Below are 16,385 nucleotides of genomic sequence, written 5' to 3' on the forward strand. Positions count from 1 at the left end.
TCCTATGGCCACGATTGTATCGGCGACTGAACATGTCGTTGCCACTGTAAATTACACCCATCATGGCGAAGTATAATGCAAACTACCGCCCAGCATCTTCGTCTGCATCTGTCGCTGACAAATGTTCAACAACTGAACAACATTCAACTCGAATAGCACCAAAACAATCATCGACAAAACAGCAGAAGTAGCGGCGCTAACCTTTGATTATTATTGCTCTCCGGATTATCGCTGAGTATCACCGCGAGTCTTCCGAATTTATTTTTCCTTCCAGCCGACAGTTGTCCAAGCCCTTACGGCCGCCTATCTTAACTGAACAGGCAACACAGATCTGTGTGGATCTATAGAGGGCAGTCTGACGAATTTCGGTGGCCGGTATCTGGCGGTTCAGCATATTGCATCGAGGATCGAGAGCGAGCGGGGGCAAAATGGCACAAGCGTACACCGAAGACGGCATGTGTAGCTATTGGCTTAACAGCGGTTAGAGCTCGTTGCTATACAGGCCTTCCCTTGATTTATGTTTGATCCCTGCCTCTCAATATCCCACGCATTCAGAGCGTTTAGCATAGTGTAAATCCAGCGAGAACTGAAGCCGACATTATGGCTAAAATATCTCGTTTTTTCGTTTTTATATGGCAAGAGGATTATCAATTTGCTAAAGATTGATGTTGATCGCGTTTTAGATTTTAGATGAATTGTTCATATTTATCTCGAAGTTGGAAAATTTCAATGTCAAAGGATGGAGCAGGCAAATACTGCACACATTTAGAACGTCTTTATCCTAGCAAGAAAACGACGAAAATACCGCTTAGGCAAGGATTGAGGCGCAGAACAATGACCATGTGTGAGCTTGTTAGCATAATTATGATACACGATCATACGGTTCTACTGTACGGTACAATTCATTTCGTACGCTATTTTGTTACAGTCTAAAGCTCTTTAATTCATGTCCGCTTTCCTACTTTGCACGATCCCTGAACATCCGTTCTGGCGTTTAAGAGTATCTAAATACAAGTTATTCTAACTATTTTGCTTTGGTTTGTTCTCGATAGCTTTCGCTCATAAAGGTCTAACGGAAGGAATCAAAGCAGGCCAACATGCTGCTTCTATTTTTGCAAACAGCGTGTTGAATGACGCCGTCTGCCGACTCGAGCTCTGCTTCTTTGCTTGTCAGATGACACAAAAAAGTCGCCGGGTAATTATGATACTTGCGGCATAAGCAAGTGACATCACCGTCACTGCTTGCAGCGGGAATAGCGCTCTAAACGGATTAAATAGTAGCAAAATCACAGGATCGCGTTCGGCCTTTGCTGGTACTTGTAAACTTTGTTCCGGCTTGATGACATACGTACTTACGAGCCACACAATGGCGTTTAGCTCTTCGTTAGCGACGTCAGAAACGAATTTGCGGTTGTCCAGCTGTCAGAACAGGTGTCGAAGCCGTTCCGGTACACTGATATGTGCACGAAGCCTTACTAGTGGGGCCTTGCTTGTTTTTGAACTGGATAAATCGACAGTGGCAGGCAAGCGATTAAAAACTATGCTTTCTGAGCCATTTAAGTCGAGCGATCGACTGTGGGCAGCACTCACCATATATAATGACAAGTGTTATGTTCAAATTTTCCTTCCGACTGTTGCCTAGACGGCGATCGCCTATATGAGACAGGATAAATGACTGTCCTATTGCGGCTTGTAAATATCGCGACGATTAATCTAATTGTTAACTTTACACACCGGTATTATGATTCAGATATGGTTGTAGCCCAAATGTCTTACATCTTTCGCGGACGATGAGCGTCACCCGTGTTCGTCACTTTTCCTGCCACCCAACCATCACGCTAATCAACTATTATTCATATAGGGATAACCGAGCAACGATAGGTTAACTGCTAGCCATTTCTGAGCTCTCTTCACAGACCTGCGTCACCTGTTCGACGTTCTGAATGAACGAGCAGCGACCGTAAAAACAGGAGGATGGGTGCTTCCTTGCCTGCTTTGCTTCTACGTGTACCGCCATTGTCATTACTCTGCTGCTGCCACTCAATCCCTGCTACCTTTTTAAGTTCAGGCTTGATTAGAAATTCAAACGGCAAAGATAAGACGGAGACCTGTCTATGAAATCAGAATCATTTAATCGGTCAGACCCGTGTCTATTTTTAATTGCAAGGTCTATCCGAAATGATAACACAATGATTTAAAATAGGCTTTTGCATTGGATGCGTCTGAATAAATACGCAAATTAGACTCGAACCTCTTGTCGTTAGCCAAGAGATATAATCGAGAGATTCTGTTATATTAGTGTCAGCTGTGAATCGTGTACCTTATTCCTTCGCAGGCCGCCAAATGCGCAGCACCTAATCAAAGCTTCTTTAAATTTGCGTACATGAAACAAATGGCCACTTTGTTCAATAGAAAACGAATTAGAGGCCTTAAGGACATCCCGTAACGCGAGCAAATGTTTGTCTAAATCTGATATGTATAGCCGTGTATCATATGCCCTGCGAGTGATAAGTAGTCGTGGTCACTCAAGCAATATTTGAATAGAACGCTACACCGTGATATAATCGAGTAGGAGGGTGTGTAATTTCCTAGTGGGTGATGCTGATCGATAAACAAAATGTAGTCTCTGTGTCTAGGCTCAAATTTTCTCCAAAATAATGGATGTACTAAAAATAGTGAGAAAAACAACTGCTAATAGTCATCGCATTGATTTCTGTTAGCATGCTGATTTATAATTCTGTTATTATTTTTAATACATATCTCTAACAATTTAAAAGAGGTACGCAGTCGTATTATATAAATATAATGTTTTTTTTTCGCTATCTATTGGAATCGTGCTGCTGCTGCTGCCGTACGGTCAATTTAAGGCTGCTAATTCACTTATCGCGATAAGCAGCGATTCTTTTTGAGGTTTGCTGCTCTTTCGGTTTTATTGCCTGAGAAATTAAATTTTCTTTAGCTACGCGATGGCCAGTGAAAGGTCGGGGTGAGCTGGTTCAGCAACATGAGAAGGATGTATGCAGGAACTAGGAGAAGAATGGTCTTTCGCCGCCAATGATTGCTTCGTTGTACTTTTTTTCTTTCTCGCTTTAAGTGTATATATATACACACTTATACATATCAAGCCGTAAAAATGGAATTCAATTAATCCTATAGTGCAGACACTTCAGCTCTGGCAGGCAAAGCATGACTGATAAAAGCAGCAGTCGTTGTTATTGGCAGGACACCCAAAAACAGGATAGAAAGGAAAAGCAGAATTGAATATTTCTTGTTGAAGCGGTTTATCTACATTTAGGAGCTCTTGTAATTTGTAAATACGAGGGGTTAATCTCATTAGCAGTTCCCAATCCTCACCACTAATGATAATCCCTTCACAATACCTTTAATTAGTGTCAGCCATCGTCTGGTAGATGGCACGCTCTTTTCAATCTAAAAACGTGACATCGCTAGTACCATCATATGCGAACACAAAAACCGGCGGAGGGTCTGGAAAACATATCTGATACAATGTTAGGGTTTGATGGCTTTTCAGATAAACAAAAATGGTCTAGCCGATTCATAGCAATGTTGCATTAGCGCAGAAATGTGCCATTATACATTATTCTGCGTTCTGTTCTACTCCCATCCAACTCTTCCCTATACTTACTTGCTGTTGTCCTGTTTAGCCATTGTTATCGGCTAATTTACTCATTATCAAATTATCTCCTAAGCGGCCAACAGCAGGAGCCGGCTAATAGGTAATTAAGCGTCAATCTTTTCGACGAATTGGATGAAAGGTGACGATGGCATAAATGCGTGGGCGCTTAACCGGCACAGCTGATGTGGGTGAAGTGCAAAAAGGCTACGCCGTGACAATGGCGTCATGTGGATAAAAGCTCGTGCTGACACGGTTTCTCAGCCGACTTCGATCAGTAATTCATTCCTCGTTTGCTGACTGAGTGGCTCGCTTGTGTCTATGTGTGTGTTTCTAAGCAAATGTATTTATGAGTGTCAATGGACAATGTGTGCGTACCTGGCTCGCGTATGCCGATCCGCACGTATCTATAAATTCGTGTGTCTATTTGTTTGTGGTCCATTACACGGTTGAGTGACGGTATCCGCGTTAACGGTAGTTGTGTGTTGGCCAGTAAGTTGCCGCCGTGGAGGCGACGCTGGCAACGTGGGAGGATGCCCACGGAGCAAACCGGCGTTCGTGTCACAGCGCGTCCAGCGCAGAAAAAAGATGCAGTTCGTCAACAAGTCAGCCAGGAAGCAAAGTCAGAGTTTTGCAGGCCCAGTTTACATACGCCCTCAGAACGATGAATCAAAAGAGGATTTAGTACTTGCTTCTGTCTATACTTTTTTAAGTATAGACAGAAGCAAGTACTTAAATTATTATTACGGGTGGTGAATTGACTCGGTGTATCGTGGGCGACGAATAGTAGCAATGAAAGGCATAAGTATAAGGAGTCACGCCGGAAAAGACAGAAAACATGATTTGAAGGACTAGTAAGCTTCTTCTTCAATAGCATACACCCACATTTACCTACAATGTTGCATCATAGCTTTTAAAAATATTATCTTCAATGGTACTTTTCTCATTATGTTGGGAAGATACGCCCAGATAGATCATGCAAAACGAATTCCATATAGTTTGCTTAACTACAGCTGGTCTTTAGCTAAAGAGGTAGATTTTTTTAGCTGTCGCTCATGGAAATTTGCGATGACGAGTATCCATCCTTGACATGTCAAAAGCAAGACAGCATTCACTCCCTTAGACACAATAGAGAATATCGTGTTTCTTCGCTCAGTCATGCGTTTAGTTTATGCGTGAACGTATGATTGCACGCACCTCTGAATGAAACAACCTGACGATCTTCAAATTCACGATACCGCTTCGCCATATGGACAAAATGAGAGACTGTAGCAGCAACTTGAATGCAATTCAAAAAAACAGAACAGCCTCATAAAGGTAAAGCAAGGTCTTAGAGCGGTGAGAATGTAAAACCCGAGGGAGGGGTCACTGTGTGCGTGTTTGACGGCGCCCCTGACGCAGAAAAACAATTTGAGCAATGCTAAGAAAAGTGACAAAAGCTGACCAGCAGAAGCTAACGTTATTCCTAGTAATATGGCAGGATCAGCAACGACGACTAAAACAACAACATAACGCACATGGAGCAACGACATAATATGCACGAAGGAAAGGGGAAGGAGCCAGCCCGCCATAGAAAAGCGGTAAGCGACGTAGCAAGAAGGTATGAAACGGCTTATTCTTCCGCCGGTCCTTGTTATACTTTCGATTATATGGCTTTTATAGCCACCACAGACAAATCAGAATGGGTGGAACTAGGGAGGGAAATGCCCTTAATAGTAGGATATTTGATTGTGCCACCTAGCCCCAGTGCGACGACGATGATAACTGCTCTACGGCTCGGAACGTTTGAGTGTTACTCGGTGCTCCGAGCGGCGTCTCGCGTCAGGTCCCCTCAAAGTTCCATTTTCTCGCCTCCGCTACTTATCAGGGCAATCGGACAGGTGGGCTAAGGCAACACCAGTCAACTAAACCAGAGCAGTTGAGTCAAGAACTGTAACAACAACAACAACAACAAGAATATCAGAGTCGACCACAATAAAGACGATATCGGCGGCTCAAACGATAAAACATATCACAAAAACAGCGATGGTGGCAAAACACGGGCTTCAGCCTGTTGTTATTTAACTTTGGCCATTTCGGTCTAAGTTTCCCGACATAAGATAACAAAACACATCTGTATGTGGCGCGAGTATCGTGTAAAATTACTATAGTGATAGTGACAGCTACATCGATAATAGTAATAACAGGAAAACAACAGCAGATAAAACAATAATGTAAACGAGTTAGTTATTCTATTATGATTATTACTTTACAGCATCCATTTGGCTCGTTTATATATATATATACGGCAAATTTGGTGCTCCATCTTCAGATACATATTATCGCACTTATTTATTATGCGGAAACATCTTGCACCAACCCATTTGGCATCAAAGGTCCTTTGCCATGATAAAGCAAACCCAGAATCGTTCTGCTGTCTCCTAACGAAGGTTCGTGCCGTACTATTTCGGTACCTCGTGTTCAATTTCCAAGTGCATCACTAACTTCCAGATACATGAATATTGTATGTATCACACGTATGCATATCCGCCATTGTTGCACATCGCTTGTTGCACGGATGCTGTTCGATGCACACATACCGTATAGTATCTAGAAAGCAATTAATTGTTGAACAAAGAAGACTACTGTCACCAGTGAGTATCACCTATTTACAGTCATCAACAATCAGACAGAAAAAACAAAATAATACTAGATGAAGAGGGTAATGAAAGAAGAAGCGATCTCGTCGTCGTCGTCTTTTGTCATTCTTAACACACACGATCTACGAGAAAGAGGGATTCGAATGGAACAGGACACCGTCTGCCCTACCTGTTAATGATAATGGCAGCAATCACTGATGTATATATATATATATATATATATATATATACATATATATATATACGCCGGAACATGCAAACAGAGCAAACGGAATCTTATCCGTCAATACACCAGGAGGACCATCATCGTTTTAATCGGAACAAAGATAACGGCAGCTAACACGGCGATGCTGATAATGGTGATAGCGACGGAAAGGCGATGACATCGCGCCACATCAGTTTGATAATCGTGGTGACAATGACCGATGAAAAAATCATTTTTATCGTTACGAAGCGCTTTAACTGAATAGCTTCAAATCCACCGAGACAGGAAGAAAGTGGGGGTGAGCAGCTGTGGGGAGCGAAACCTTCACAGGAGAGATCCGTGTCTCTGATACAAACTGGCTTTTTCACGAAACCTATCTCTCTTTCATGCAATATTCCTCTTCACCTTCCCTATTTGTTTTCATATGCCAATATGCAGGGAACTGAAGAAAAATAGTATCACTATCATCACACCTTAAATTATTGCACTTAATCCCTACCGCCGTTGAGATGTTATACATACACGAGGAAAATTATGTCTTACTTTATTTATGAGACTTAGTTCTAACCTTTTCAATTATCAGTCAGTCTAATCATACTCTAATGCAATATGTATTGTTTGAAAGTGGTTTAAGTATTGGAAACTCTCTCATTTAGTACTGTTGGATCAATTGATTAGAAAGTTGCAATTAGGTCGCAAGTACTGCCCATATAGATTATCAAAGATTTCGTATCCGTTATAGCATATAGTTACTGATAAAACGCCAGATCAATGTGTTTGACGAAATAATAAAAATCTTACGATCGATGTTGTTTAAATGTGGTTTTAAATTAGACACAGCGAAATAAGAAAACGGAACTTTTTATACAAGACTCAAATTGATTTTGCCTTCGGCCTGTATGGAAAACTATTTTAAATAGAACGGATCATAAAGCTTTTATTGTTCCCGTCGTTAATCATAGTGTTGCTGTTCCCGCTGCAATATTCGTCGGCGCAGGGATGCATGAGATACAGTCTTGGTGCGAAGGGACGCAGACGTTTCAATGGCGACGTAGCACTCTTTAACCATATCGCATCTGATCATGAGAACCAGCGTCCTCTTCTACCACAACAATGACTGCATCAACTACTGTTTTCTAGCCAACAAAATCTAGCTTTTGTTTGGTAGCGCTGATGTTGGGCAGAGGCTTCAGCTAAAAATATATCCCGTCAACAAAGCAGTCGTTAAAACCGGTGCGATGATTTTAATTTCTGTCGCTGAAATCATGGATGTGGAAGGCTATACGAAAGGGATGCTGAACGTAAAGGGTCAACTTCAGGACTGAAACCGGTCGCGGATAGTAGATTCTGCAAATGGCAAGTTAAATCGTCTTCTGCGGTAAAGAGAGTGATCGATAAATATTGGAATGAATGCGGACAAAGTCATAGGCTTACCGTTGCCAAGTGGCTTCTTCGAACCCAAATTGGATAAACAATCTGAATGTTCTCTCTAGATACATTCCATGCGTACTTGCTTATCTAAGAATACCCTCAACGTCTCCCGAAAAGGCTAGTGAAGTCTATGATAATCTCAAGTTCACGCTAACGCTCCCTGCAAAATCTTTCGACTCACACTTAAGGTCAATTCTTTACGTGTCCGAGGAGTAGCTCGGCTATAATAAACAGTGAACGGAATACGAGATGGCTATTAAAGACATTCCCTAAATAGTTTGCAAGTACTTGTATGCAAATACTTTAATTGTACCCAAGGGTTAAAATACATCTAAAGAAGTTCCGGCTGAAACGCAATAAAAAAAAACGCATCTAAAATCCGCTCCGTTTGCCCCACTGTAGGTACGAGCTTTTTTTTTTCAATGCTCTAGATTTGCGTGTAGTAGCTTCGGGAATCCATTTTACCCATTTTGTCTGTATGAAAAATATGAACAAAAACTGAAATAAGTAGAAGGCCTGCATTATTTTTATGCCATAGAGGTTTTAGGTCCAGGTTAAGAGTCCAGGTAGTGAAAAGTTTTTACGGTTTTTAGTCGAAACGAACCGTCCAGGCATGTAATCGAGTTTGACATTAGACGACTAAAATGCTGCGACAAGCATTCAACAGAACACAGAGGGATGACAATGCACAGTTTGATTCCCCGTAAACGCATTGCTCTAATCAGATGAGATAACATTCGTGGACGACAACACTCGGCAGCTGTGATAACATTCGACGACAGTTCGTTCCCACGAACAACAACAACAACAACAACAATAGCAGCAGCAGCAGCGGCAACAACAACAACAACAACAACAGTCTATCGCGTCCACTTCAGACGGGTTATATAGAAACACTGTAAGTGTATATATATGTATTCCGACGACTTACTATTTTTCGGCCAGTTCCAGCTACATAAACACGTAGACGCACCACTATCGCAGCAACATGGTTGACGGTTTTCGGTCAAATGTGCATTCTGGATGTAAAGCGGGACGACTTCATACAATCGGAAAGCGCACATGAGGAAAATAGTAAAAAAACAAAACAATACGAAAGGAGTGAGACGTATGTTCTTTGATGATGATCCAGTTTATCATTATCGTCGTCCTTGTTGTTGCTAGTAAGCAGCGTTTATTATCAGTATCATTGTCGTCGCCGCTGTTGTTAGCATTGACATTGTAGGCAGTGATGGTGGTAATTGTAGTGCTTATCATCATCGAATAGCCAATGTACGAAGAAGCATCAGCAGCCGAATCGATAGAAATACGTGGGCGGCAATTGTGGCCCTGTTACAGCGGCACCGATGGAGCTAGCGACAGTCGTTCAGCCGGATAGCAGCTGATCGCTTTGTTAGCTGGTAGCATCAACACGAACAAGAAGAGAGTCGCTAGATGGAGAGAAGAACACTCGGTTTTGCTGGCATGGCTACTTCTGCTTCTGTTCTGACGTCGACGTTGTTGCTCATTTTTTTATGGTTTCTATTCCATTTCGACACAGTGACCACCAAATGTACAGAGCGCCACATCATGCAGCGTCGATCGAACGGACTGCTCGGGCGCAGGCGATAGGCACGGATGAGCAGAAGGCTAAACATGGACACAGATACGGAATGAACGAGCAACAGTATAAAATGATAGAAGGACGTAAGAAGCTACAGGAAACGGAGCGAACAGCTTTTCGTTGAAATCCGTACTTACTGATTCATTCACACATTCGTACGATAGCACGGCTAGATAAAACGACACAGTACTATGATAACAACAATATTGTAAGACTGTAAAAATTACATAATGTATATATCCCAAGCTTGACAAGAGGCTATTGACGTTTAGAAAGCTTCGCAACTACGATAAGTTTAGTTGTAATCCCAGCGAGAGCTTTAATAAAGTTATATACCGCTATATTATTAATTGCAATTATAATTAATCCATTCTTTGCCTCTTCATTATTGAGCACTAAAAAACAAATGAATCACAACATATACACTCAACTATTTTTTGCGTCACAAAGCACCAACGGCTGATATTCAGTATATATACATATATATATGTACATAGTGTGGTAGTTTAGGTAAAACTTTATTCCTCACCTATCCTATCTAAATAAAACCAGCTATTTCAAGTAAATCGTTTACATAAACTAGCAGTTTCATTCCTCAAGGTCATATTTATTTAACATAACAGCCATTCATTGCAACGACGGCTTCAATTCGGGACCTAGATTACAAACTAGGCATTTTCAAAATAATCGTTCTTTAATCTAGATATTGGTAGGCTTAACTGTTGCTCAGTCCCATTGTATTCATCGGAATTAGATTTTGGATCAAAAAATCCTGAAGCTCGAAGCGGCCAAAAGGTTTGGAAATGCAAAAATGTTAGTCGTCTCAAAAAGAAGAACTGTTGAAGCTTATCCAAACGACCCGATTGGTAATTTATGTTTTTTTTTTTTCTCTCAAAAACGGCCATTAGCTTATTGTGCAAAATTTCTATGTGTATCTGTAATGACTTTTTGAGCTTCTTTGATGAATTTTTGAGCCTTTCAAGTATAAATCTCGTTGAGGACCTTCCGGTTAGCCGTGAAAAGATCTTCCTTGGATTTTTCAGGAAGCGCATCAAAAAAGGCAATAAAATAAACTGTCGATTTTGACACGAAAAGAAAGTTTTTGATCTTCTGGACGGTTCGTGCAGCGCGGAGGGGTTTGATAGTAACTGACGTTTGCTTAAAATTTTAAAAATGGCACCCTGTTAGAATGCATAGAATCTAACAAGAGCTAAGGATATCTTCTTGACTCGGTTATTTAAAAAGAGTCCATGCGTCCATTACGCTCTCTTGTCAAGTACCATTTCTGTTTAAGATCAATTAATTACAAGTGTCAATATTATGTGAATTTGGTATATTATCTGCGATATATTGTGATGGACAACGCTGTAGGCAGATGGCCGGTCGGTAGTGCGATTGTAAAGGCGTCTGTGTATTTCCTCGTCTTCGCCGTCCCCTCCTCTCGGTAAAGGGAAACAGTCGTAACCGAAAATGCACCACATTCACAAATATAAAGACGCACACATCTACAAACAAACACACTATGGCGATAGACGTACAGACAAACAATCGCGGCTACCCTTTATTTCACTTCTCGATGCAAATGTGGAAAGGGCGGCAGTGTCAACGGCTCCTATGGGTCGATTAAAGCAGTTGAACAACGGGTGTAGCACCAGCATCAAAAGCTACACGGTAAAATGGTATAATAATATGGGGCAAAAAAACTCGATGAAGAAACAGTGGGGCAAAAAAGAAGAAATAGATGAAAAAATGGAAAAGAAAGTGACAGCTGTTCGCTGTGCCAGCCATTTTCCTATTTTCTCCATACGAAAGCCTTGCTTTATATAACTTTGGGTAGTGCTGTAGTGTCCAGCAGTCATCGAGTATGACAACAATAGCCGAACAACTAGCGACCAAGATTGGGTAGGCAGCATATTATTTTCTAGGAGGGATCGGCATAGAAAAAGAACAGGGTACAAGACAGCTGCCGGTAATATTCTAAAGTTTCTGTCGATTCGGTTGTGTATCTGTGTGTGTTTTCCGTCGATGTTACTGCTGCTGTATCAACTCCGCTGGCCCCATAAATCGTTCGGCGCTTTTCTTCCATCGCATGGCAAAAGCGGCGATTGATCCCGAGATATCGCCGCTTATATATTTGCAAACATGCACATAAGTGGCGATATCTCGGGATCAATCCCCGCTCTTCACCACGTCGCTCAGATTCGCTCGTCTAGTTTTCGTTGCATCTCGTAGACAAAACGCACGATTTCGCGCAAAGCCTGCCACCATTTTTCGTCGTCGTTGTAGTGCCTTTTTCATTATAGACTTCGTCAACACCACTATAGCTGTCTGTGGCTGTGAGGGGCTTGTATCGTTCGCCTTGTTCTTCCTATAGCACAGTAGCCATTTCGGGCACTCCGCTCCGCGTGGAGCGAGACAGTGAGCATCTATACATCAAAGTGTTTGGCTGCATCGGGCCATCGGTTTGTTCTCACGAGTTCGTCAACATCTTAAAGGGTGTCACCAGATCTCTGCTTCGAATTGATAGGTCGAAGCGGCAATCGCAATACGTGTACATAATCTACGTCAATAAAGCAAGATGTGACTGTTTCGGCGGCGTATTCTCAACCGTCTTTACTATAATAATGAACGGTGTAGAAACATCGTCATCACCGTCCTATCTTATCTACTTCATAAAGACGGCTGAATAAACGGTATGCATTAATCATAAATGAGTATTTTGATCAGCAGGCAACAATGTAAAGTACGAAGCTTGACGATTAGCCAGCTGAAGAACCAACCTTTCGTTAAATAATCAATACGAATGTAACGCACAGAATAATAGACAGAACTAATATCTTATCACATCCGTGTATCGTTGAGGGATGTTCCACTTGTTTCATACTTGTCAGATATAGCAATATACATCACTATCAACCGCGGCTACGAAGTCAACTTGTTTGGGATTCAGTCTCGTTAACAATCTCTTCACCCTTAACGTCACTCTTTCAATTCTGTTCTGCGCTCTTTCTATCTTGATCAACTATTTTTCTGATACTTTTTCTAACCATACGAATTTCCATACTTCTCATCAGACTACATGCCACCAGCATCGTGGATCTCTCCACATGGCGTTGGAAAATTTATTTTATCGATAAAGCTAAACAGAAGTTATATAAGTATACACCTGGCGGCTCCGAGTGATGAAATTTCGTTATCTTCACGACTGCCGTCAAAGTCGTATGACAGACTTTAGTCGTCCCAACTGCCGTCAACTTGCCTAGTTAATGGAGTACCCATTAAGTAACCCTCGTTAGTTTAAAATAATCGATGTATCGAACAAGATTAAAGATCCGGATTATAACACTTGAGTTGGCTAAACACTCTCCAGTTTTCTATGAATCAATCTATTGGACGTAGCAGCATTTAAGCAGTGAAACAGCTTCGCTTTGGCCCTTCTAGCCGGTATAGATTACAGTTTTATCAATTTACAGATAGAAAAATTTTCTGCTGAGCATCCCACTTATAACGTTCAACATTAAAATGCATTGTTTGCGCTTGCGCTTGTTAAATATAGAGAAACGTAATTCTTCTAATTTAGTATCGAAATCTCTCAAATCCGTAATCATCGAAAAAGTACCTAAGTAACATTATCTCTCTTCGTTCGAAATTCCACTGGAAAAGTCGCAGCTAATCAAAATCGAAAGCAAAGAAACCAGACCCTTCCTTTCACCAATTTATATGCACATATTGCAGTTGTTGAGCGTATTTGCTGACCGACTCAAGAGAGGCTTGTCGCTAAAGCAGAGGGGATCGCCTAAAGGCTTGACACGGTTCGTTGGTCCATACGAGCAGGCGAGCGGGCGGCAAAAGGGACCCATCGTTTGCCGGTTATGCTTTCCTATATGGGCATACAGCCTTTGGCCGAGAGCGATTCGATGAATTTCTTAAAAGATAAGGAGGATTTCAGCCAGATAAAGGTGAGAGCCGCATCAGTTCAACGGGCGAGTGGAGCGAGCAAGCGAATCGGCTCCTAGAACCGATGCGTAATATACGATAAGACGAGGGATATCTAAAAAACAATCCTTACTCTCTAGAATACAGTGCATGATTATATATGTTGCTAAAATTTTGCAGGATCTTATTCAAACCCAGCCAAATCAAAGCAAACCTAGTCGCTAACACCGCTGATACAAGCTTACGCATAAATGAAGCGCTCGTGAATCATTATGGCTGAGACTCTAATCTGCCAACTGGAATATATGGGACATAGGACGTTAGTCGGTTGAAAGACGGTGCGCACACACAGATGTGTGGCTGTCGAATCCAGCCTGAGTGAATCCCTCCCTTATCCCAGCTCAGTCAGGACCAACTCTCTGGATTCTCCCATCTTCGACTCACCCCCATTTGCTAAATCTGTCAATACCCATATAGCTCCGTCTCCAAGGTCATTTTTGTCTTAGGAGAGGGTAACTTCTGCAAAGGTATACGTAGCTGATGAAAATCTAACGTCTAGGTACATAGTAAACTTCTCGATATGTATTCGATCGGAAGATGGCTACTCAGCTAGAGACACCCCGCATCATTCGACGCCGACAACTTCAGTGGGTGCTATTCTAACAGGGATGGCCTATGGATATACAATCACTACCTATAGAAACAACTGTATGGCCCGCACTCCGATGACGAATTCCCAGTGAAAAAGTCCAGTGTATCACTTGTCTATTTCTCAATAAAATATTATGAATTACATGAAACGTTACGATAAGTAATTTTCAAAATAAACGTGTTTTCGCATCCATCTTTGCTGCCAACATCATCCCTACATATCGGCGTATCAGATACCGCAATCGTACAAATCCATTCTTAAATATATAGTGCTTCTATATCAGATTTTCCCAATCTCATGAATACGCCATCAAACGACGGAACATGGATTCCGGCAATGACGCCATAACTCGTGTCTCGTAATCGCCGTGATGCAGCTGTGATTTCCCATAGTGAGTACCACAATGCCGAACCACCTAACACTATATATATTTATGCGCTATATATATTTATTTTAAGCGCTCATGTATCTGTGTAGCTAGTCATGTATTCAACTAGCATTTAAAGTAATTTTACACGCTTTTTCCCGGTCCTGATCAAACCAAATGCAATAAAATACTGTCCAATATTTAGTCCACACCCAAAGAAAATGGTTTTAAGTGCGAATCATTGTCTCGTAGCTCCTAAGGAACTGATAAATCATAGTACTGGCGAACGGTGCGCTTAGAACAGTGCCAACTGAGCGGGTATCTATCTCATTCAATGATACATACCTATACGTATACACTGGATGTGTGGTAAATATATTGTATGTCCATAGCTGTTTGAATGCTTGAATTATGTGCCCGTATGCTTATTTAAAAGTAAAGCTCTCAAGTCACCAAAACTAGTATCAAGTTGAAGCGGATTAGTGGAAATCAGTCGACTGCTCTGCAAGTGGAGGAAAGCAGATTAAGCCTTCACTTTACGGTGGTGCGGGACATTGAACTCATCACAGATAATATTCCTCGAACGCGACCAAACTGGCTGTCCCGGCAAGGGACTATAGAAGCGAATTTTCGGTAACGCAACAACATTACGAGGAGAAGCACACAGAACAAAACCGAAACGGCCCTGAGACCGAAGTGATCAGGATTCGGAAATCGGCAAAATCTTTCGGCCGACGTAACGGGTGCTGTCACGTTAGTCTGGGTTTGGCAGGAACCTGCCAAACAAAATGGTAGCTTTGGTCTTGTCCCTCCTTAGACTGCCGTTTGTCGACAGAGTTAGTTCGCATCGAACGAAACCAAAAACCTGGTTCTTGCCAGATTTAATGTGATTGGAGCAATAATAAGAATAATACAGGTATTAATAAAATGCCACCCCTTCTCGGACGTTATGCCCTGCCTGATCGCTCTCTCATCGTCTGTGTGTCCTCTTCTGTTGTTCCCTTAATCCGTATGTGAGCTTGCGCAGCCGCAGATCTCTTCAATTTTCCGTTGCAATACGGACAGATAGACAGTCTCGCGTGGTCCTTTTCAGTATGCGTACATATTAAACGTTGGAAAGTCGATTCTGCGTCTATGAAAAGTAGCTTCGTATTCTCGGAGTGAAAAGAAAGAAGAAAACTAAAAAGGGAAATACCCAGACGGTGGGCTAAAAGGAAAACGCTTCTTAATATATTAGCGGCAGTATATTGAGTAGCGGCGCTTGGTCCTCGTATCGGCACCTATCAACAAAATCGATATTTTATTCAGCCTGATCCATATCGACAGAAAATTCCACAAAAAGACGAAACCACGTAAAATACGTTGCTCTAATCCCTCCTCTTCCAAGCGAACTCTGCAGTCTTGCTTGCTTCATTATTTAGCACAACTAACACTAAATAGAGTCACATATATTTTTTGCGATACAATTAAACACTACCCAACGCGAGCCCTCCACTCAGATCTTCTCTAAACGAAATTTGAAAACGGCTAATTTTGTGATGCTTAGATAAATATTATGCGTTATCTCTATTGGTAATTAATGAGTTAATAAGCAACCGAACGTTATAGGTTACACGTGACAACATCGCTGGTCCCCGAGTTCAGCAGTGCTCTCGACGTTTTATTTAATCACAGCATTAGGCCAATTGTAATTTTGCTAAAGTGTATTGTGTTATCCTTTTTGTTTACAAAGGCGAATGCACGTGCTTGGCCTAACCACGCGTCAGCTTAATCGCTGGTTGGTAATCGAACTCGTGCAGTCCATGCTAAATATATACGATGTATCTGGGCGTATGTACCATACACGCGAAAAACTTTCAGCTACTTTAATGTAGCAGATGCGTCAACATCGGCAAAGCAATGTCGGACACTGCGCCTG

The 16,385-nt window shown here is 41.8% G+C and overlaps 1 protein-coding gene across 1 annotated transcript in view; it reads right to left on the minus strand.

Annotated features, from left to right (window-relative positions):
• LOC111259907 (nephrin) overlaps positions 1–9,860 on the minus strand; it is an 83,591-nt gene extending 73,731 nt beyond the window's left edge. Inside the window, exon 1 of the mRNA XM_086968061.1 lies at positions 8,841–9,860. Coding sequence (XP_086824187.1) covers positions 8,841–8,973 — 133 coding nt within the window. The 5' untranslated portion in view covers positions 8,974–9,860. The remainder of the gene's footprint in view (positions 1–8,840) is intronic.
• Between the last annotated feature and the right edge of the window lie 6,525 nt (positions 9,861–16,385).

Source organism: Varroa jacobsoni, unplaced genomic scaffold (assembly GCF_002532875.2).
Source record: "Varroa jacobsoni isolate VJ856 unplaced genomic scaffold, vjacob_1.0 scaffold_381, whole genome shotgun sequence".
In the NCBI taxonomy this organism is placed as follows: Eukaryota; Metazoa; Arthropoda; class Arachnida; order Mesostigmata; family Varroidae; genus Varroa; species Varroa jacobsoni.